The sequence below is a fragment of the Bos indicus genome, chromosome 16 (genome assembly GCF_029378745.1).
Source record: "Bos indicus isolate NIAB-ARS_2022 breed Sahiwal x Tharparkar chromosome 16, NIAB-ARS_B.indTharparkar_mat_pri_1.0, whole genome shotgun sequence".
NCBI lineage: Eukaryota > Metazoa > Chordata > Mammalia > Artiodactyla > Bovidae > Bos > Bos indicus.
In genome coordinates, this window is record NC_091775.1 from 39,736,375 (window position 1) to 39,760,687 (window position 24,313).

At 40.6% G+C, this 24,313-nt stretch overlaps 1 protein-coding gene and 1 long non-coding RNA gene across 3 annotated transcripts in view; one reads left to right on the plus strand and one right to left on the minus strand.

The window, feature by feature from the left end:
* FMO4 (flavin containing dimethylaniline monoxygenase 4) overlaps window positions 1-16,780 on the plus strand; it is a 38,984-nt gene extending 22,204 nt beyond the window's left edge. The window contains exons 5-9 of the mRNA XM_070768149.1: window positions 2,662-2,804; window positions 3,925-4,124; window positions 5,265-5,617; window positions 8,243-8,312; window positions 14,154-16,780. Of these exons, the coding sequence (XP_070624250.1) occupies window positions 2,662-2,804; window positions 3,925-4,124; window positions 5,265-5,617; window positions 8,243-8,312; window positions 14,154-14,556 (1,169 nt within the window). The 3' untranslated portion in view covers window positions 14,557-16,780. The remainder of the gene's footprint in view (window positions 1-2,661; window positions 2,805-3,924; window positions 4,125-5,264; window positions 5,618-8,242; window positions 8,313-14,153) is intronic.
* The window catches only part of LOC139176374 (uncharacterized), a 58,222-nt gene that overhangs the window by 14,219 nt on the left and 19,690 nt on the right, over window positions 1-24,313 (minus strand). The window contains exons 4-5 of one of the 2 annotated variants that reach the window (XR_011560784.1): window positions 22,094-22,170; window positions 21,817-21,982 (exon numbers count right to left, since the gene is read on the minus strand). This is a non-coding gene — a long non-coding RNA (uncharacterized lncRNA). The remainder of the gene's footprint in view (window positions 1-21,816; window positions 21,983-22,093; window positions 22,171-24,313) is intronic. The other variant, XR_011560785.1, reaches the window with a different exon arrangement.

The window sequence follows — 24,313 nt, forward strand, 5'->3', positions numbered from 1 at the left end:
GGGAACACACATGAAGGAGTGGCTGAGCCTATGTTTGCCCACTTTACATTCTGATGGTCCTATGAATATCCATTCGTGAGCCTTTACTGACAGCCCCATAATTCTACATGTCTTGTGACTGAGTGTTCCTGATTTGATGTTCAGAACTGAGTAGGTAGAACCAATGTCAACTAAGAATTTGACAGGCTTTCTCCCTCTGTCGAATGTCCACTGGGGCTCCTGGGGTCAGCTGGAGTGCCAGCTTAGCAGCTCCCTGCCCCCAACATTCTTTTGTCTGACATTCCCTTCCCATGACTCAAGATAAGTGGTAGTATAGATTTGGAGGCACTACCTGTAGCACCTGAAGGAATGCCAAAGATTTTCTGTTGACTCTTGATTGATTTCCCTAATCTTATTCCAATGCACAGGTTTCTTTCCTACAGAAACACTCCTGAGTCAGGGGGTGATACCCAGAAACTTCCAGTTCTGCAGAATGCACCCTAATGAGCTATCCTTCCATATGGCAGACATTTGGTTCCCCATAACTTAGATGTTCTGTTTTGGGTTTGTTTCAAACTATCAAGGGGAGCAGTTGAAGTGATTTGCTGGCACACAAATTCCACATGATTTGACATAAAAAGACTACAACTACTACTAAGACTTCCAGTTCAGGAAATTTGGAACCAGCACCCAACTGTTAATGGATTCCTCAAAAGACTAAAATGGGAGGTGTCAAAATGGCATGGACTCCAATCTAACTGGGGGTTAGACTGACCCTTTTGAGTCAGTCCCCAATAATATTCCTGCCCCAAATCATTCAAGCCAATAAGAACGAGACCAAGTTAGATCAAAAGCAAAAGTAAGTTTTATTCTCTCATCAGAGAATGGAGATGTGTGAGACTGTGCTCTCAAGAACATCTTTCCCCAACAGGCCTGCTTTATAGGTACCTCATCAGTAGGAAAGAGTGTGGAGTTCTTAAGGTCAGGCCCAGCCATGCTGCCCATGGCTCCAGATCGTGGTGCCAGGTGCAGCATCTCTACCCATGGTACCCTGCCACCATCTCAAATTGAGGCATCCTGCACAGCACTTCTGCACATGTTCTGCTGAGCTAAAGGATGAGGCACAGCCTTTTCACACTAGGAACTCTAGTCTGAAATGCTGGGTACAAGGCCTCTGCACAGGATATCATATAATCAAGTGAAACTAGACTAAGTACAAAGGAAAAGAAAAAGGTTAGACTTTATTACTCAGATTCTACTTGTATTTCTTGGGAATTGTTAATGGACTTTGCCAGTGACAGCCACCACTGTAAATAGCTCTGCTTCCACTGTTACTACAATTCTTAGTTTTCTATGAACCCACAATTCATGTCTGTTATAGATGCCAATAAGATAACTACCAAAAAAAAAAAGATCAAGAGAAGAAATATTTGGTAGCCCTTTTCATATACAGTATATAAATATCATAATAGTGATACTTCTATTGACAGTGTTTGGAGCTTGAAAGATCAGTGAGAAATACAAATATAAATAACAAAAGAACAAAGAATAAATAAGCATGCTGCTGCTGCTGCTAAGTTGCTTCAGTCGTGTCCGACTCTGTGCGACCCCATAGACGGCAGCCCACCAGGCTTCCCCGTCCCTGGGATTCTCCAGGCAAGAACACTGGAGTGGGTTGCCATTGCCTTCTCCAGTACATGAAAGTGAAAAGTGAAAGTGAAGTCGCTCAGTCGTGTCCGACTTTTTGCGACCCCATGGACTGCAGCCCACCAGGCTCCTCCGTCCATGGGATTTTCTAGGCAAAAGTACTGGAGTGAGGTGCCATTGCCTTCTCCGATAAATAAGCATACATTATAATAAAACAGTAAGTGTATGCGTGCATGCTCAGTTGTGTTCAACTCTTTGCAACGCCGGGAACTGTAGCACACCAGCTCCTCTTTCCATGAGATTTCCCAGGCAAGAATACTGGAGTGGGTTGCCATTTCTTCTCCAGGGATCTTTCCAACCCAGGGACTGCACCCAAGTTGGAAGGTGGATTCTTTACCACTGAGCCACCCAGAAAGCTCAATAAGTATGTGATAAAACACAAAGTAAAATAAGTGCTAAGTAACAAGCCTAAATAACAAGAATAATTATTTACATGAAAACATGCTACAAAATTTCTTTTTGCAAAAAAGGAGTTTTAATTCAATCTGTAAATATGTTATTAATGTATTCATAAATCAATTCTGACAGAATATACTGATGGGTAAAATAAAGCATCAACAATTTATTGGGTTGTCCAGTAAGTTTGTTTGGGTTTTTCCATACAATCATACAGAAAAACCCAAATGAACTTGGCCAACCCAATGCTTCTTGTCTAGGATGTTCAGGGTCATGCATGAGATGTTTCTTATTATCGTCTACAGTAAGCTTGATTTCCCTAAGTAATTGCTTTCAAATGGAACACACAGAAATATTTAAGTTCTCCTATGTTTTTAACAAGACATGTTGTACTATACCAATATCTGGGCTTACAGTATCCAGTGGGCTAGCAGATGGTATACTGATTCTACTTCCTGCAACTGGCAGCAGAAGCAAAGGGCTGCCATGTTTCTGAGACGTCCCTTTTCCCAAAGATCCTATGCCTACCAATTAAAGGAGTTATAACTCTAGATATTTCTGATCCCTCCTTCCCCTCAGGAATCCATAAGTTTAAAGGCCAGATCCTACACAGCCAAGAGTACAAGATCCCAGCAGGCTTTCAGGACAAACGCGTCTTAGTGATCGGTCTTGGAAACACCGGAGGAGACATTGCAGTGGAGCTCAGTCGAACCGCAGCTCAGGTACACCATCTCTGAATCTGCACTCCCACCCCTAGCATCACTTCTGGCATCCGGAAGGTGGTATTCAAGGGTATAAAACAAACTGGCCAAAATATGTGGAAATTATGTGGAACTGCTGAATTCCACATTTGCTAAATTATGTGGAAACAGAGTAAATGGGAAAAGAAAACCTTGAAAATCCATAAAGCCTTTCGTGATGCATGCGTTACAGAACTGCACCATCTCCAAGAAGGGTCGAGGAGAACTGTATGGATGCCAAACCACTAGGCATTTTTCAGAGGCGCTCCTGGAACAAGGTCAAAGGGGCAAATTGCTCCGCCCACACCAACTGTCTTTCTTTTACACACTCTCAGTATTCCGGAAAAACTCCCACATACAGAGAAAGGGGAGTTTGGTTTCTGAACATCTCTTCAATTAGGAGCAGATTTATACTTTGTTTTGAGGTAAAAGCACCTCTTACTTTGCCCAAGATGTATACATAATGATTTTAGAAATCCCAAGCATAGGTTCACCAATTAGAAATCTACTCCACTTTATCATAAGTTATAGGACAATGATTAGATGTGGAAATAGTAGATTTTTATTTAATTCAGCTAATATTGCTATCTTAAAACTCACTTGAAATTCCATGTTATTTATGTAAAAAATTGCCAGATAAACAGCATGTATCTACTATTCTTTAAACATGATGAGAATATTTAACTGATACATAGATTAGTCAAAGTGATTTATGAAAACAATGACAGCGGTTGGAATAACTAGTCATTTGTAGGTAGTGTTAGTCACTCAGTCATGTCCTACTCTTTGCAACCCCATGGACTGTAGACCACCAGGCTCTTTTGTCCATGGAATTCTCTAGGCAAGAACACTGGAGCAGGCTGCCATTCCCTTCTCCAGGGTATCTGCCTGACCCAGGTATCTAACCTGGGTCTCCTGCATTGCTGGCAGATTCTTTACCAACTGAGTCACCAGGGAAGCCCAGTCATTTGTAGATCTGTGTACAAATTCACTAGTCCTCTGTTGTTATAAGACTAGAATGTTATAAAACCATTTGAAATATATTGAAGAAAAATACTACAAAATGATGTACATGTATTTAGCCTTCTTGCCTTGTTTTTAGGTACTTCTCAGTACTAGAACTGGTACCTGGGTTATCAACCGCTCTTCAGATGGGGGCTACCCACTTAATATGATGGTTACAAGAAGACACCATAATTTTATTGCACAAGTTCTGCCCTCCTGTATTCTGAAGTGGATTCAAGAGAGGCACCTCAATAAAAGATTTGACCATGCGAATTACGGACTAAATATTACTAAGGGGTATTTGATTATATTTTTAATTAATGGTAAAGTTATTTAATCAATATTTCTCATTCTCTTTAATTCAGAACTTAAAATGTTCAATAATTGTGACTTTGCCTTTGTTTATCCTTTTCTAAGCTTATTTTCTTAAGACAATGTCCATCAGTACCACAGGAGGTCTTGAATTAGGAGTATTCTCTGTCTGGTAGCAGACTAGTAAACGAAGAAAATGAAGGATGGAAACTTTATTTCCATCCTTATTTCCAGTTTGAAAATCAGGATTAAATTGGCCTTGAGTGTTCTCAGGTTGGCTACCATTCACAAGTAAATGAGAGCACCAGTGAGTACACATGGCCAGTTCTCACTGACCTTTAATAAATGTCCACACTGGCTGAATGATTAGAGGTATGAATTGCCAAAAGGAATTCCTAGAATTATATATATTAATATACATCTGTATAGACCTACACATTGGCAAGGAAAAAGAAAACCTTGGAAATGCATATAAAGTTGTGATTTTTATTAAATGCTTGACCCAAATAATTTTTTCTTTGGTAAGATGGCTTTCACTTATAGAAAAAAATGAATAACAATGAATGATTCAATATATAAATTTTATAGACATCATGTCTGCTGCAATTAGGTAGAATGATGCTCATAATGAAAATATGAAAATGTTCATAATGAAAATATGTTCACTATGAAAATCCATTAGTAAATAGATATAATTTTTTTAATTCAAAAAGTTTTTTGCAATTTCCTCTTTGCCAAATGTCAATCTTTTGAGGGTTGGGTGATGTGAGATCCAAAAATGATTATCAAATGGATTGTCATATACTTGATCCTGACATTGCTCCAGAAATTAATTCCAAGAGAGAGAGAATTTTAAACCCCACAGGAAACAATAGGTTTAGTCAATTTCTACATGCCTTCTACTGGGAGCAGGAAAACAAAACTTGTTATAGAAACAGCAAATGACAACTTGAGAACTGACACTTGCTGTCAAGTGACAACTTAAGAACAGACAACTTTGAATTAGACATTGGTCAATTTACTCCCTTGACTTGGCAGATAATTATTTTGAACTGACTAAATAAATCATTTGCTAGTGTCTCATAAATATAGCTACAGTGAATAATTTTCTCCTCTGTGTCAAAGGAAAAAACCAAAAAAGATTGTGAATGATGAGCTGCCAACCTGTATCCTCTGTGGGACAGTCACTATTAAAACCAGCGTGAAGGAGTTTACAGAAACCTCTGCTGTCTTTGAAGACGGGACAGTGGAAGAAAACATCGATGTTGTGATCTTCACTACAGGATACACATATTCTTTTCCCTTTTTTGAAGAGCCTCTCAAAACCCTTTGTACAAAGAAGATATTCCTATATAAGCTGGTCTTTCCCTCAAACCTAGAGAAGACAACATTAGCTATGATTGGCTTCATCAGCCTTACAGGATCCATCTTAGCAGGCACAGAGCTCCAAGCGCGATGGGCCACAAGAATATTCAAAGGTACCTGGACTCCACTTAAAGCCCAATGTGAACAACTGAGTCTTGAAATCAGTCCCTTGAAATTTATCTAAAATCCAACAAATGTGAGCTAAAGTACCATAAAATATCCCAAAAAAATTTAATGAAGAATTAATTTTGTATGTGACTGTGCTTGTATCACTAATGTGAGTGGAAAAAGAGGATTTGACTCTGTGGATAGGATAAATCTGGAGAACAGAATAATCACACTTCTCAGAGTAGCTGAGGAAGTACTCAGGATCCCATTTTATTCTGCTGTAGTCGAATCAAATCTAGTCTAGTCTATTTACTCCTGTCTTTCCATTTATCACTAGCAGTAGAGTTTTATATTGCCTCTTAAGAAATATATTGAGAGTAATATACCCTGTGAATAAAGTTGGGGTCTCAGAAGATAGTGACTTTTAAGAAATGCCCATAAAAACTGTAGACACTGGGCACTAACGGCTGTCAGTTATCACTGTCAGAACACAGGTGACAGAGTCAGGGCTGCCAGAGTCCAACCCCAGTCCAATCCCAACTCACTAGCTTTGCAAGAACCTCTTTAAATCTCAGCCCCTTTGTTAAAATGGGAATAATAAAACCTCTTTCATAAGGGTTTTGTAAAATGAATAATGTCTACAAAGCAATTAACACAGTACTTGGCACAGAGTAAATGCTCATTAACTGATAGCTGTCATTCTTACTTTTCCTATTGTTATCACACCTCTCCAGGGCAAGTTTTAGATTCGTAAGCATTGTAAAGAATTGGGTTTGTATTATTACATTTGTAAAAATATAAACAATAATCACAGTTGAGCCAATAATTTGTCCTTTAGCAGAATTCTGCCCTTAATAATAAAAATCACCAACAATTTATAAATACCATATAATACAGTATCAAGTAGTACTGACTTCTCTCACGCTGCACAAATGTAGTGTATATCAACTATATTTTAAAATGTTCTCCTAAATTGACAGACATGGTATTTTAATGGGGTGGTGGGGGGAGGTGGAGTGAAAGGAGGAGAAAGTGATTAGGAATCTCATTTATTTGTATTACACAAAAAATTCCATGGCCTTTTATTAAACTATCCAAATGTTTATTTAAGGCAAATTAAAGTGCTTTTATGGCATTTTCCAATTATATTAAAAACACAGAAGACTCAAGTACCTGGGTTTTTTGGGGCGGGGATTAATTATTTTTTTTAATTGGAGAATAATTGTTTTACAATGTTGTGTTGGTTCCGCCATACAACACTATGAGTCAGCCATAAGTATACGTATATTCTCTCCCTCTTGAGCCTCCCTCCCACCCCCCCAACCCCATCCCACCCCTCTAGGTTGTCACAGAGCACCAAGATGAGTGCCAGTTTCCACTAGCAAATTCCCACTAGCAATCTACATTTTACATATGGTAATATATGTTTCAGTGCTATTCTCTCAATTCGTCCCACCCTCTTCCCCTGCTGTGTCCACAGCTCTGTTCTCTATGTGTCCCTATTCCTACTCCAAAAATAGTTTCATCGGTACCATTTTTCTAGATTCCATATATATGACTTAATATATGATATTTGTTTCTCTCTTTCTGACTTACTTCACTCTGTATAACAGGTTTCAGGTTCATCCACCTGGGTTGGGATGACCCCCTGGAGGAAGGCATGGCAATCCACTCCACTATTCTTGCCTGGAGAATCCTATGGATAGAGGAGCCTGGTGGGCTACAGTCCAAGGGTCACAAGAGTCAGACATGACTGAAGCAACTTAGCATGCACACATGCACCTCACTAGAACTGATGCAAAGTCATTCTTTTTCATGGCTGAGTAATATTCCATTGTATATATGTACCACAACTTCTGTATCCATTCATCTGCCAATGGACATCTAGTTTGCTTCCATGTCCTAGCTATGGTAAATAGTGCTGCAGTGAACATTGGGGTACATGGATACATGTGTCTTTTTGAATTATATTACCTGGGTTTTTAAAGTATTTTATAATGAGCTCAAAAATGCTTATGAGAATGATAGAGCTGACAAAACAAACCTTGATTAGACCACACCACAGTAGTGACTTCATGCATCTCCAGAGACCCTGCAAGAGACCAGGTACCACCAAGTTAAGTCTTTACAGCTTTATACAGGATACAATGATCCCAGTGGCAAGTACACTCCAGGGCTAAGTCAGAGCTTTCTCATGTAGATTCATAAGTACCCAGGTTAAGTGAGTTCAGAGAGGGATTTTACCTCCAGAAAATTATCCTCTGTGCTCTATTCCCATTCTGTACTGTGTGCTGTGCTAAGTCGCTCAGTCCTGTCTGACTCTTTGTGACCCTGGGGACTATAGCCTGCTAGGCTCCTCTGTCCATGAAGTTCTCCAGGCAAGAATACCAGAGTGGGTTGCCATGCCTTCCTCCAGGGAATCTTCCGACCCAGGGATCAAACCCACATCTCTTGCGGCTCCTGCATTGCAAGCAGATTCTTTACCACCTTGGGAAAGCCCCAATCCTATTCTAAGCTTCTGCAATCACATGTTCTGAGGTCGGAGCAGTGGGAGGCCAGAAATGAGGGGGAAGAGAACTCAAAGGAAGAACCACATGTGACTTTGGTGATGTTTCTGGCTTTTCTCACAGGACTCTGTAAGATACCACCATCTCAAAAACTGATGGCTGAGGCTATGAAGAAGGAGCAGCTCATAGAAAGGTATGAAATATACCCTGCTACAGGGAAAATTTACCATTATATTCCATTACAAAACATTTTTTTTCAATATAAAGGCCACTCCTAGGGAAGCAGTGGGGCAGGTTAGAAATAATTGCATTATGAGCCAAAAGAATATATTTTTAGTGCTAACTCTTCCACCAGCTAGATTTGTGGTCCAGTGGTTAAGACTCCATGCTTTCACTGCAGGGGGCATGAGTTCAGTCTCTGGTCAGGGAACTGAGATCCCTGCATGCCACACAGTGCTGTCAACAAAAAAAATTGATTTTTGGCTTTAGATGATGTGCCTGGTGGGGACATCAGGTCACCTCAGCAGAACACAGAACCTGGCCCTAGACAATGGCCATCCTTTGTTTACCTGGCCCCAAACCCTGTTCTCTTTGTTCTCCTACTTCTCAGGCTATTCTTTCTCTATATTTACAAGTGTCTCCTCTTCCTCACTCCTAAACATTGGTGAACCCCAACCTTAATTCTCAAACCTCTTCTTACTTCTGTTAACACTAGTGGGTGACCTCCCCAGGCCTATGGCTTTAAATGACATCATGTACTCATGGCTCCCAAACTTGGGTCTCTAACCCAGATCTCTCCTTGGAACTCCAAATCCTAAACCAACTCCCTCTAGGTATCTCCACTTAGATAGGTAATAGGTATCTCAAAATTTTTAAAAAACATTTTATTTATGTATTTGGCTGCCTCAGGTCTTCACTGTGGCACACAGGATCTTCATTGCATCATATGAGATCTTTTGCTGTGGCACGTGGGCTTTGTTGCTCTGTGACTTGTGGTATCTTAGTTCCCTGACCAGGGACTGAACCCATGCCCCCTGCTTTGCAAGGCAGATTCTTAACCACTGGACCACCAGGGAAGTCCCAGTATCTCCAATTTAACATGTCTAGAAACTAACCACCAACCTCCACCTGCACATGGGCTACTCTGAGACTTTCCCCATCTCGGTCGATGGCTACTTATTGCAGTTGAACATCAAAAACCTTGGAGTGATCTTTTCTCCTCTTTTTCTTTCACATCCTCAGCAAATACTGTTAACTCTTACCTTCAGATAAATTCAGAATCCAGACCCCTCTCACACCCTGGCTTCTAACCACCCCAGAACAGGCCACTGTGGTCTCTCACCAGGACAAATATACAAAAATCTATTATAAAATTTAAAATGTATCAAAACTTGCACACATAAACACAGATCATACATTGTGCCATTCACAAGCAAGAGAAATATAAACAAGTGTAAAGCATGCATGTGTGCTCAGTCACTCAGTCGTGTCTGACTCTTTGTGACCCCATAGACTGCATCCCTCCAGGCTCCTCTGTCCATGGGATTATCCCGGCAAGAATACTGGAGTGGGTTGTCATTTCCTCTTCTTGGGGATCTTCTCAACCCAGGGGTCAAACCCGTGTTTTCTGCATTGGCAGGCAGACTCTTTACCACTGAGCCACGTGGGAAGCCCAAACAGTGTAAAGATGCAGCGTTAAATCATAGCAGCATCAAATTACCTGTAGCACTACTGCAGTAGTTTCATTGCTCCCTTCCTTTGCTATTGTGATGAGCCCAGGTGTTTCACCTAGCTGCTTAGTATGTCATATGACACTAATCATCCCTGCATGAACAGTTCATCTCTCCAGCAAATTTCGTATCACAGTAAAAAGTGATCTCTCACATTCCTCATGTATTTTCCATCGTGATTAGTGCAATAATGTAAACCTTGAATCACAACACGGGACCCATTAGAGTGCCACGAGTGATGCTGGAAGTGCTCCCAAGAAGCAGGAAAAAGTCCCGAATTTACAAGAAAAAGCTGAATTGCTTGACATGTACTATAGACTGAGGTCTGCAGCTACAGTTGCCTGTCATTTCACAATAAATGAATTCAGCATAAGGACCATTATAAAAAAGAATATTTGTGAAGCCATCACTGTACCTGTGCTAGCAGGCATGAAAACCTTGCACTTTTTCTGAAATACTTTTTTATCTTGTGTTGAAAATGCAGTTAGCATTTACCAACATGTATCTGTCTACTTTCTCTTGTTTAAAAAAAGAAAAAAAAACACTTAAAAAAATGGGGTTATAGAAGGTCAGCAAAGGGTGGGTTTGAGATGTTTGGGTGGGTTAAGTGGGCATTTTGACAACATGGCTTCTTCTTTGGCATGTTTAATTGTGATGTTTAACGGACATCCTTGCAGTTTAAGATGACGCTTTTAAAATAAAATTCTCTCCTAATGATGACTTGAGCCCTGCCACTCGATGGGAGAATCAGCAGAACCTGTAGGATCTTATTTGCAATTGACATTCTCTATTGTAATTTTGTTCCTGTTTATTTTTAAATTTTTCTTTTTGTTTCACTGGAAAGGAAAGATGATGCTCAGTTTTAAACGTTAAAAGTGTACAAGTTGCTTTGTTACAATAAAACTAAATGTGTACACAAAAAAAAAAAAAAAAGAAAATGCAGCTTTTATGTGTGTGCAGGATTGCTATAAGAAAGGCATACTTATAGACTTTTATAGATTTGAAAAATAGTGAAGTCATTATATGACAACTGAAAGCAAAAGAAACGTGCAGAAGTGTTTAATGCTAGAGAAGGATGGTTTCCTGATTTTAGAAAGCAGGGTCTTTAAAAAAAAGTCAAGATAACAGGAGGAGCAGCTTCTGTTGACCAAGAGGAAGCAGACAGAGTTCCAAGATGCCGTTAAGACAGTCACTGGAGAAAAAGGATATCTGCCTGAAACGGTGTTTAATGCAGACAAAAGTGCCCTATCCTGGGGATGGCGGATAGCAGAATGCCACAAAGGACATTTATTATTAAAGAGGAAAACTGAGCATGAGAATTTAAGGCAGGAAAGCATAGGCTAACTCTCCATTCATGTGTAAATGCAGTCGGGTTTATGGTCATGATAGTTGTTCAGTCGTGTCTGAACACACCTGCCAGGCTCCTCTATCCATGGAATTCTCCAGACAAGAATACTGGAGTAGGTTGCCATTCCTTTCTCTAGGGGGGGTTCACAGTCACGACTGCCCTTAACTGTAAAACTGCTAACCCCCCAGCCTTGAAGGGAAAAGATAAATACCAGCTACCCATCTTTTCATTGTACAACAAGAAGGCGTGGACAATGACAACCCTTTTTCTGGATTAGTTCCTTCACTGCTCTGTCCCTAAAATCAGAAAGTACCTTGCCAATAAGTGACTGTCTTTAAAAGTTCTTTTGATATTGGATAATCCCCTGGCCACCCAGAACACAAAGCATCTGAAGTGCTCTATGGAAATGATTGTCAGTGCTATGGTAGAGAATCCCAATAGAGAAAATATCATGAAAGCCTGGAAGGATTACACCTTTGAAGATGCCATCGTGGTTATATAAAAAGCTATGAAAGCCACCAAGCCTGAAACAATAAATTCCTGCTGGAGAAAACTACGTCCAGATGTTGTGTGTGACTTTGCAGGGTTTACAACAAAACCAGTCAAGGAAATCATGAAACAGATTGTAGATATTGGAGGGGGGGGGCGGGGAAAAAGGTGGGAGTGAAGGGTTTCAGTTCAGTTCAGTTCAGTCACTCAGTCGTGTCTGACTCTTTGCGACCCCATGAATTGCAGCATGCCAGGCCTCCCTGTCCATCACCAACTCCTGGAGTTCAAGATAAGGATTTTAGAGAAATTTGAGAGCTAATAGACCCCACGCCAGAGGAATTAACAGAAGACAATTTGATAGGGGGATGAGTGCTTCCAAACCAGGGCAAGAGGCTGAGGAAGAAGACATAGGAGAAGCAGTGCCAGAAAGCAAATTGACATCAGACAATCTGGCAAAAGGATTCCAGTTATTTAAGACTGATTTTGACTTCTTTTACAGCATGGACCCTTCTATAATACAGGCAATGAAACTACAGCAAATGATGGAAGAAAAATTGGTATCATATAGAAACATTTTTAAGAGAAGTGAAAAAGCAAAAAAGTCAGACAGAAATTACAGTGTATTGCCATAAAGTTGGAGAAGGCAATGGCACCCGACTCCAGTACTCTTGCCTGGAAAATCCCATGGACTGAGGAGCTTGGTGAGCTGCAGTCCATGGGGTCGCTAAGAGTTGGACACGACTGAGCGACTTCACTTTCACTTTTCACTTTCATGCATTGGAGAAGGAAATGGCAACCCACTCCAGTGTTCTTGCCTGGAGAATCCCAGAGATGGTGGAGCCTGGTGGGCTGCCGTCTACGGGGTCGCACAGAGTCAGACACGACTGAAGCGACTTACCAGCAGCAGCAGCAGCCATAAAGTTACACAAGTATTTCCGTAAAGTCACACCACATGTGCCTGTCTCTGCAGCCTCCCCTTCCACCTCCTCACCTCTTGCCTCTCTGCCACCCTGAGACAGCAAGATCAACCCCTTATCTTCCTCCTCCTCAGCCTACTAAATGTGAAGATGACAAGGATAAAGACCTTTATGATGATCCACTTCCTCTTAATGAATAGTAAATAATCATCATGCCCCACTGTTAATAGATTTATCTGTTGTATATGTGTCTTAATGTGAAAATCTAAAACCTGCACAGCAAGAACTGAATGAGAAGTTTTTGTGTCATCATCGTCATCACTGCTTAAGTATTTATCATATAGAACTTCATGTGTGAGACTTGTAGGGAGTGGATAGCCCATCCTTACATAGGCATAAGGTGAGTGACATGTACAGTAATATAAAATTAATAATGTGTTAGCTTTCTTATTGGTTTCTAACTTTGCTTTCAAAGAATTATATTACTATACAACACGCCTCTTTCTTTCATATTTGGAGAAACAGTCCATCAGCACAGGTAAGTGGGTTTTTTTTAATGTAACAATGTTTCCAATACTGTACTATGAATATGACTATAATACCATATATCATAAAAACTTTATAATGATTATTCATTATTATGTAGGCTAGGCTTCCATGAAACAATCATATTGCTACTGCTTCTTCATTATCAATGTATGATTCATTATACTTGTAAATCAATATGAATTTCTTCTTCACATTATCTTTTCATTTTTGATGTCCAGTGTTAGGAATACAAATAACATCTACAGTGTTTTGTATCATATAAGACAATATTGATGTAGGTACTGATAGATGATTCATCTTATAAACAGACAATATAAACTTATGGTATTGATGAGTACAGTACGGTACTGTAAATAAATTTTCTCTTTCTTATGATTTTCTTAATATCATTTTCTTTTCTCACTTTAAGAATACAGCATAGGATCATATAACATACACAATATGTGTTAACCTGTTTATGCTATCAGTATGGCCTTTAGTTTACTAATAATTTATTAGTAGTTAGGTTTGAGGGGAATCAAGTTTCACTTAGATTTTCAACTATATGGGGGATTGATACCCGTAACCCCCTCATTGTTCAAGGGTCAACTGTACTCACATCTGTGTCATGTTCAGTTCTGCTACACCAAGTATGATCCTCTCAACTCACAATTAACATCAATAAAAATAATTCAGGTGGTTATATATGTGATGCTTTCTGATCATGTTTATTTGTTCAATAACTGTGGTATCTGGACTGATCTGATTTTACCCTCATATCAAATTCAAAAACCTGAAACATTGTTTAAAGCTCCTCTTCACATCATCTTCTTCTGACATCTCCTTTAACAAAATTAATTACACTCACAAATACCCTATGCAAATAAACTCCTTTTACTTTTTCTCCCCAACACAGGAAAACATTCCCAACTTGGTTTGATGCCAATAGAAAGAAACAAAATGGTGGGAGGTGGAGAAACTCATAACTTGAAAATCAAGTGATCCATCTTCTTCCCTCTCAGGGGTTTGATGAAAGATCCCGGTGCAGACAAAATTGACTACATTTCCTACATGGATGACCTCGCTTCCTTCATAGGCGTAAAGCCCAACATCCCACTCCTGTTCATCAAGGATCCCAGACTAGCATGGGAAGTTTTCTTTGGACCATGTACTCCTTACCAGTATCGCCTCATGGGCCCCGGGAAATGGGATGGAGCCCGAAATGCCATCTTGACCCAGTGGGACAGGACACTGAAACCCTTAAAAACTCGAACCATTCCTGGTTCCTTCAAACCTGCCTCCATGTCACATTATTTGAAAGCCTGGGGGGCACCTATACTGCTTGCTTCCCTTCTACTGATCTACAAATCTTCAATTTTTTTGAAATTGGTGCCAGAAAAACTACAGGACAGGTTATCCCCTTAATTAATAAGTATTTGGTGAGGATAAATCTGATGGGTTATGAGGATTGTCCCCAGTCATATTAATTCTGTTCCCAAATATCTTGTGTTTTTCCCCTCTCCTCTCCAACATAGCTGTTATCATACAAGTTTAGGTCTAATCATCTCTTACCTTAATTACTGTTCTATCTTCCTCTCAAGTCTCAGTACCTCCTTTCTTGCCTCCTTTACTTAAGCAGTTGTTCTCAAATAAAAAATACTGTCATCGTTTCCATCAAGATCTTGGTAGGGACAAGACAGAACTCAAATTAACTAATTTGTGGAAACTTTAATGTAAAGATTATGTCCAATGGTTTGAGCAGAGTGTAGGAAAATCATAAGTAGAATGAAATACTCCCAGACTAGTAACCGTGAGATGCTTTTACCATCCATAGTTTTTCTAATGAGGCAAAGGGAGAACAAATATGAATAAGAGAGTGAGATTATGTGGAGAGGACCACCTCTCAAGAGCTGTGATCTCCAGCTCACCACTGAAGGCAGTCCATGGTGACCCCAAAAGAACAGAGCTAGGGAAATTCATTGCCTAATCTTACGTTCTTCCCTCCCTCTGATCTGCCCATGTTTCTCAATGGCCTAACCCAACCAAAATTCAGAAGGCAAGGTTACTGACTATTGTGGATTTAATTGCATTCATTCCCCCCAAAATATAGTCAAGTTCTAACCTCTGGTACCTGTGAATGGTGCCACAGGTAACTTACTTGGAAATAGAAAGTGAAAGGAAGAAAGTGAATCCGCTCAGTCATGTCCGACTCTTTGAGACCCCATGGACTGTAGCCTACCAGGTTCCTCCATCCATGGGATTTTCCAGGCAAGAATACTGGAGTGGGTTGCCATTGCAAATATACATAAGTTGGAAATAAGATCTTTGCAAATGTACATAAGTTGAGATCATACTGAAATAGGGTGAGCTAGATCCAATATAAAAAGAGGATCCTTATAAAAAGAGGATAAAGCTACTTCCTGGCAGTGTGGTGACTAAGACTCCAGGCTCCCAATGCAGGGGGCCCAGGTTTGATCCCTGGTCAGGGAATTAGATTCCATATGCCTCAACTGAAGATCTCACATACTGCAACTAAGACTCAGTGCAGCCAAATAATTTTTTCATAGAGAGAGAGAGGAAAAGACACAGAGACACAGTCACAGTAGAGAATACCATGTGAAGACAGGCAGAAGTTGGAATGATGCATCTACAAACTAAGGGTCGCCAAGCAAGCAAACACTCAAAGAGACACAGAACAGATTCTCTCTCAAAATCCACAGAGGGAAAAAAAGCCCTGCCAACAACAATTCCAGAATCCTACCCTCCAGAACTGTGAAAGAATAAGCCACCCACTTTGCTGTGGCACTCCTAGGATACGATACACCAACTGATGTTTCCTGTGGAGGTCAGCCTCCTAGGCCACAGGGCAGAGCAAAAGGTGATGGAGAGTGTGTGTGGAAGGACAACCAGAAAGGATCCAGAGCAGACATGTTGCTTTCCAGTTTAAAAATCCTTCAAAGTTTCTCCCTGGATTCGAGGTAATAAATTCCTTAGCCCTGAAGAGGAGACTCTTCCTGATCTGAGTCCATTTGCCCAGGTCACCAGAATCCTGGGCTGTAGCTACCCCTCCTCTTCAAAATCCTACCATCTAGTACTCATACCTCCTCACTTTGGCATAAGCTGTTGCCTTTTCCAGCTACTCAAATTCACACCTGTCTTTCTAGGGCAAGCTTGATTATCTCCCTTTGTGAAGCCTTCTCTGAGTCCCCAGAGCAGAGCTGATTGCCACTACATAATGACTGGGCTTCCCTGGTGGCTCAGATGGTGAAGAATCTGCTCACAATGCAGGAGATCCAGGTTCAATTCCTGGATTGGGAAGATTCCAGGAGAAGGGCATGGCAACTCACTCCAGTATTCTTGCCTGGAGAATTCCATGGACAGAGGAACCTGGGGGGCTACAGATCATGGGGTTGCAGAAGAGTTGCACATGACTGAGTAACTAACACTTTCACTTTCTTTCACTTTTCATGACTGCCATCTCACATACTACTCCATCATTGTTCTGTTGTTACTATAACATTAATGTAATTTTCTTTTTGTGTCCATCTCCAAATAAATGGTGGTGTTTTGAGAGGAACCATCATCTTGTTCAGCTAAAACACTGCCTGATAAAAATACTGCAAAATAAATATTTGATGACTAAACAGTGGCTTCACTGGCTGACATTCCTTGTCTCTCTTCCACCCACATTCTTTTCTTCTGCCAACTTGATAAATTACTTCAGACTACTTCAGCTCTGCAAACGAACAAGGACTGTCCACCAACATCTAATTTTATAAGACGATCCATGTGGCAGTCAGAATGTATACAACTGATCAGCAACTGGGAGCCAGGGGTACTGATGGAAAGCACTAACTGGATTCAACCTGGATTATAATCCCAGCTCTGCCATTAACTGTGAAGCTTTGATCAAGTTACTTAGCCTCTGTGAGCCTCAAGTGTCCTCATTTGGAAAATGAGGTGACAAGAAATATCACCTACCTCAAAAGTAAACATGAAGTGAGACAATATAGGGTGTTACTTACATAATAAATTAACTATTAACAGCTGAAGAGTTTGAGGACATTTTTAATTCTCTGAATTAAAGGATTTGAAAACTACGGCCTGGCTCTATTCCGTGTTGCCTAATCAGGGAGTCTGGCCTCTGCTGTTGGTGGATCACCTGGTGGGCCCTCCAGCGAGGATCCCGCTTGTGTCCCTGTGTCCCCTCTCCCCTCAAGACCTGAGTCCATTGCTGTCATTGCCGTGGCACCACTCACATGCTTCTCAGACAGACCTTCCAGGATGCAGCAAGCCAGTAATGCCAAAGGAAGAATTACTCTCCATCATTAGGAGTGGACCTCCTGATATAACATGTTGATTGTGTCTCTAGGGTTTTATTGACAACAAGCCCTGGTCAAAGAAGCACCTAATTCCAGATCTTCAAAACCAACTAAAACTGACCAATAGGAGCAGTGTTGTTGGAGGATGGAAGGAACAAAAAGTGCCCACCAAACCGAGAAGGTATCCTGAGACTGAAAAATGAGGTAGACAGCTCCGTGTATTCACTGGATCACATATTACAAGGCAGCTTACTCACCGGGTGGGATCTGGATCAAGCAGACAATGATCCCGAAGCGTTCACAGCTGCACTCCATACCACCAAGGGGTCTTGGAACAATTTTACAGTTTACCTAGAGTCTGAGCATATGTCCCTGGAAACAGGACATGCATTCCTAAATTAAGATTTTTGAACAAGTTAACTAGTCTCCTGAGTACCAGAATACATCAAGGAAGGTTTTCCTCACTGGGAACTATCAGAGCATAGAGGCCACCTGGTCCTAATGATTCTTAAACAATATCTATTAACTATAAAGCCCTTGGCAATGGAGAAGTGATCTGCTGCACAGTACAGTCCTGGGTAGGGTCAGTGAAAGGACGGGAGAAATTGTAAAGACCTAAGATGACCCTCCGGAGAAGGCAATGGCACCCCACTCCAGTACTCTTGCCTGGAAAATCCCGTGAATGGAGGGGCCTGGTGGGCTGCAGTCCATGGGGTCACTACGAGTCAGACACGACTGAGCGACTTCACTTTCACTTTTCACTTTCATGCATTGGAGAAGGAAATGGCAACCCACTCCACTGTTCTTGCCTGGAGAATCCCAGGGACAGGGGAGCCGGTGGGCTGCCGTCTATGGGGTCGCACATAGTCAGACACGACTGAAGCGACTTAGCCGCAGTAGCAGCAGCAAGATGACCCTCAGAGCAGCAGCTAGGGGTCCATCCACCTCCTCGACTGACAATGAAACACAAGTCCCAAGGGTGATTCATAGTCCCATAACATTTAGAAATATTATTAAAGTCATTTTAAGCTTTATCACTTATCATATAATTCATATTTTTAACATAAAAGTGTAATTTAAATGAAATTGACAATATTAAAGAAGCTTTAGGAGGCAAACCACATTTCCTAAATTCTTTCAAGGAAATCAAAAATAAGCCAGCTGTAAAAGTCTCTTGTTCAACAATAAAATGTGCTCAAAGCTCAGCATTACAATAAAGTACTTCTGTTATACAATTTCTAAAGATTTATCTCCCCCAAAAGAAATTTTTCAAGTGTAGGGGAAGTCTCTTTTTTGAAAGGACTAAGCTTCAGAGATTGCATTTTCTAGTTTAATAATGTACATACATATAACAACGTAAGAAGAAATAAGCCCCAAAACATTTTCTTGGACTCCTCTTATGCATACAAGTTCTAACACCCTCTCCACATTGAGCTCACGCTAGCTCTTCAAGTCAACACTGAGTCTCCATGCAGGTGGTAATCAGAGCACCTACCATTCACTCTATAGGACAGAAATATCACACTCACACAATCCACTGCACTCAGTTGACCTCACTTTACCCATCCCAGGCAATCCGGCCTCCCTCAGCCACCTTCAGTTAACTTTCAGGTACCTGGCAAATGAACGGTGGGCAAATAATCAGATGTAATGGTTCATTGGCAGCAGACAAAAGCAGAGAAGAGGAGTAACCAAGAAGGAAGACAGGAAGAGGCAGCTCTTTAGAGTCACGTGGGAGAAATAAATCACTCCCAATAACCTTTAAGAACACCACTAACTTGAAAGACAGAAAACCAGTCAACCACAGTACAGTTTTCTGGGGCCAATCAGCAGAGGGCGCCCAGTCTCTCCATCCGTGGTTCGGAAGGAACATGTTGAATTACAGCCTGAACTATACTAAAGCCTAAATCTTTTTGTGTGTGTGTGAGGGAGGAGGGGGAGATTATTTTGTTTTGGTTGCAGTGCACAACTTGTGGGATCTTAGTTCCCTGACTAGAGATCAAACCCTGGCCCTGTCGGTGAAAGCAACAAGTCCTAACCACTAAACCACCAGGGAATTCCTAGCCTGAACCATCTTTTGAGAGGAAATTTGGTTTCTGAAAGCAGCTAAAAATCATTTAGGACTCAGTATGAGTGTATAAGATACAAAAACAAACTGAGAAATTTCTTTTTGATTCAAAATGAAACATGATATAAATAATGAAGTTGATTTGCTTTTGTGATTCCAAACAATAAGTCTGAAAAATGGAGAAAGAGCAAAAGAATGAAGAATGAAAATCCAAAGAAGTGACCAGAGCAAGATGCTTTCATACCTTTTAGACAAAGAAACAATGCATTTGTGAAGACTTGACAAGGCAGGGGGGTTTGGGCTGGGGTAATAAATGGTGAAAATGTAACTGGGAAGGCAAGGGTTAGTGTGACATGGTTTGTTTGTAAAGATTTCTCAGCCCCAAATTTCCTATTTCTGGTGATAAGAATGTCTTCCTTCCTTCTGGTACAGGGAGGGTACCTTTCACATGGAGACTGGTGAGTGTCATAGTGACTTTTCTGCTCCTACTGTTGTCTCAAACTCTTTCAGCTTAAGATATTCAATATGCTTAGTCGCTCAGTCATGTCTGACTCTTTGCAACCTCATGGAATATAGCCCGCCAGGCTCCTCTGTCCATGGGGATTCTCCAGGCAAGAAAACTGGAATATATTGCCATGCCTTCCTCCAGGGGATCTTCCTAACCCAGAGACTGAACTCAGGTCTCCAGCATTGCAGGTGGATTCTTTACCATCTGAGCCACCAGGGAAGCCCATTCAATATGCCTACATGCCATATTTTGGGCTAGCATGCCCTGAACCCTGTCATCATACTATGTACCACACAAAGTTAGACCACCACAGGTACACAGGATACAGCAAAAATTTCCTGCTCACACTTCTTAAGCAAAATCACACAAAAGAAGGTAACAAGGCCAAGATGATATCTGCCTGTTCTTTCAATGTCACACTGAAGCATTATTTAACAATCCTCTCAAGGATGATTTTATTTTCTAAGAGAAGTCTGAATGTTCTAATTAACTATTAGAGACTCAGACTCTGTAAAGGTAATTTGTAGATTTATGTTTAATAAAGATGCAAATGATTCCTCTCTAGCAAAAGAGATAATCCCAAAGGCTATGATCTAATGCCCTGCTAAACATGAATCAGTTTGTTTCTAACCTAAGTAATTTATTCTAACCTTTCTTTATTAAACTGCCTATAAATACTCAGTTCCTTAAATGCTCTTTGAACCAGCTTTACATACTGATTCCCTCACCAATTAATGAGATAATTAAATTTTTGACATGGGTTCACAGTTTACATCTGCAAAAACAAAAAAGGTTATATTTTTAACCTCTGAAAATCACACTTTCACATTGTACAAGTGAGTGAGCCATTGATGAGAACTCATCTAAGTAAGTCTTTTTCACAATGAAATCTGGTAAGGAAGTGCTTTCTTGGCACCTACTATTGCTCAGGTCACGAGCAGCATGATATGAGGAAAAGGACATGAACTTCAAAGCCAGACCTGAGCTCATATATGATCATGCCCACCAACTCAATGGACATGAATTTTAGCAAACTCTGGGAGATATTGGAGGAAGGAGCCTGGCATACTACAGTCCATGGGGTTGAAAGAGTCAGACAAGACTTAGCAAGTGAACAACAACTGCCACTTTCTAGCTCAACAATCTGGGGAAATTCACTCTTTTTCTCTAAGTTCTACTCTATGTTCATGAAATGAGGATAAATATTTCTTCTACAGAATGTTACTGTTAGTGCTAAATGAAATAACACATCCTGCATTTAGCATAGTGTCTGAGTCCTAGTAGACGGTTAGTACATACATCACCTTCCCCTTCTCCCAAGGGGATGCTGGCAAATGTCTTAAAGAAAGTGTAGTGTGTGCAGATTCTCACAGTATAAACACTCCCACCATGACTGGTTTAAACTCACCAACCTGAACACAGAGTTGGAAATAAACATACAATTGGCCCTCACACTGCTATATGAGCTGGCTCTTTCTCCTCCTGTTCTCCACCTCTGCAATTCTTTCTCCTCTTTCATATCTAATTCAAACACTTCTTCATTAGAGGAGATGCCCTGACTCCCAGGTTAAGTCAAGTCCCCTATTATTTTTCCTCATAGTACTGTGTGCCTTTAGTTCAGAACTCTTCTCACAATTTGTAATTACACATTTGTAACTATTAGTTAATTAACCTCTATCACATTGATTTAGACTGTAAGTGCTAGAAAGACAGAGAATATGTCTGTTTTGCTCTCTATTATTTCCTCAGCATCTAGTTCAAATCTGGTACCAAAAAAAGGGACTCACCTCAATGAGTATCTGTTGAATGAATCAAGCAACCAAACAACTGAAGATGGATAGGTGAATGGATTGATAGATGCATGGATGGAAGGATGGATAGACAGAACTGAGTTTTTTGTCCCTTGTCCAAATTGTATGTAGTTATTTTCTCTCTACCAGATGCTCAGTCCTCCTGTAAATATTTAGGCACAAAGTTGGTCAAATCAATCCTCTTTGGAAGTAAAGAATTTCCTGATGGTTAGAGAAGTGCAGGACAGTGGCAAACTTTCTGAATGGCAGTCACCTGTAATGTCTCTGTAATTGAGACTGTTCTCCAGAGTCCACTTTGGAACTTGAGTCCACATCCAATTTCCTTCTCTTCTTCATATATTTATGTAAAAATAAAAAATTAATAAATAAAATAATAAATAGAACCTTCAATTATATAGAGTCAGAAAACCAGGAAAGGGAGCCCTCTTGTCCTTCAATTATAGCAGAACTCAACAGGAAGAAGAAAGACTTTTCTTCCCCCATAAGGACTGGTCATGAAAAGCCATGGATTCACTTTTACTATTGCCCTTTTCCCCACTATAAAAATGTTCTTCCTCTCTTGCCACATGGGGACCTTCACATGGCTTACCATGGTTGCAGACCCAGAATTGCCATTTTCTGCTGGGTGGTGCTAGTGGTAAAGAATCTGCTGGCCAGTGCAGGAGACACAAGAGACATGGTTGATCCCTGGATCTGAAAGATCCCCTGGAGAAGTAAATGGCAACCCACTCTAATATTCTTGCCTGGAGAATCTCATGGACAGAGGAACCTGGTGGGCTACAGTCCACAGGGTCTCAAAGAGTCTGACAGGACTGAAGGCAGTTAGCACACATGCATGCGTATTGACCCCAAACAAATCCATCTCTGCTGGAGAAATATCTGGCAGTCTCTTTGCTTTAGGTCCAACATTTCTTACCACTACTCATACAAAATGCCTTCTATCCAAGTTACAGATTAAGATCAACATTTACTCAGCTTGACTTTGTTCCAGAGAAATAATTTTTCATTCATAACTAGAAGTATTTTTCCACATTCAAAATTATCATCTCCACTATTCAAAGGCAACTTAGTTAAACTAAGTATACCCCCCAAGAAAAGAAACACTTATTTTGAAGTATTTTCTAGAGTGTTGTATAAAAAATGCCTTTTTAAAACTTCTGGTTAAACATGGCAGAACACGTGATAATTTTTATGTCATCTTTTTAAAACAACAGTAAAGGGGAAAAAAAGACAACAGCAGATGGGCAATGTCATCACATTTTCAGCAAATAAAAAGTATATGGAAGGGCCTTCCCTAGTGGTCCAGTGGTTAAAGAATCTGCCTGCCAATGCAAGGGACATGAGTTCAATCCCTGTTCCAGAAAGATTCCATATCCAGCCAGGCAACTAAGCCCAGATGCCGCAAGTACTGACCCTGAGCTCTAGAGCCACGAGCCACAACTACTGAAGCCCATGCACCCGGATGAGAAGCCCCAGCCCTGCAACTAGAGGGTAGCCCACTCACCAAACTAAAGAAAGCCTTTGCACAGCAACAAAGATCTGGCAGCCAAAAATAAAAAAAAATAAAGATCTAAATTTTAAAAAACTATTCATTAAAAAAAAAAAAGCATATGGAAGAGACTTCCCTGGTGGTCCAGTGGTTAAGACTGTGCTTCTACTGCAGGGATTGGTTCGATCCCTGGTCGGAGAACTAAGATCCCACATGCATTACAGTGCAACCAGAAAAACAAACACAAATACACACACACAAAAAACACAAAAAGCATATGGAAGGTAAGTAACTGACTAACAAAGTAGAGGAACTTTATAGTTTAAATTAACATAAAGGCATCTAGCGTGGCAAAGGACGGGGATGGGGCACATAGATAAAACCAGGTGAGGTAAAGTCTGTATTCTGAAGGAGAAGCCCCAGATCCCATCTTCCCGCCCTTCATAAGTGTGGCACTCACTTCTCTGGAATGGCTTTAGCAAAAATTATCTGGATTCTAACTTTCAGGGGACCTCACACAAAAAAAGAGTGCCTAAAATCCCAGCCTGATCACATCCTAATCAATCCCAGTAGTAGAGAAGTCCCGCACGAGCATACAAAGTCACAAATTAACAGTTTGGTTCTGTTCTCTGAAATGTGAACAAAAGACAAGGGCCAATATACGTTTCAGGAAATCATCTAATACAGAACTCAGGGGCCAAAACAAACACAGAAGAACAGAACTTGGAGGAATAAAAATAATGTATGAGTTAACATCAAAAGAATTACAATCCAGGGAATGCCCTGGCAGTCCAGTGGTTAGGATTCCTCACTCTCACTGCTGAGGGTCTGGGTTCAGTTCCTGGTCAGGGAACCAACATCCCACACGCTGTGAGGCATGGCCAAAAAAAAAAATTATAATCCATCTTCTCTGAGAGATAAAAGATAGTATTGGGCCCTTGAAACAAGAACACAATATTATTGTAAGAAGAACAATAGAACAAG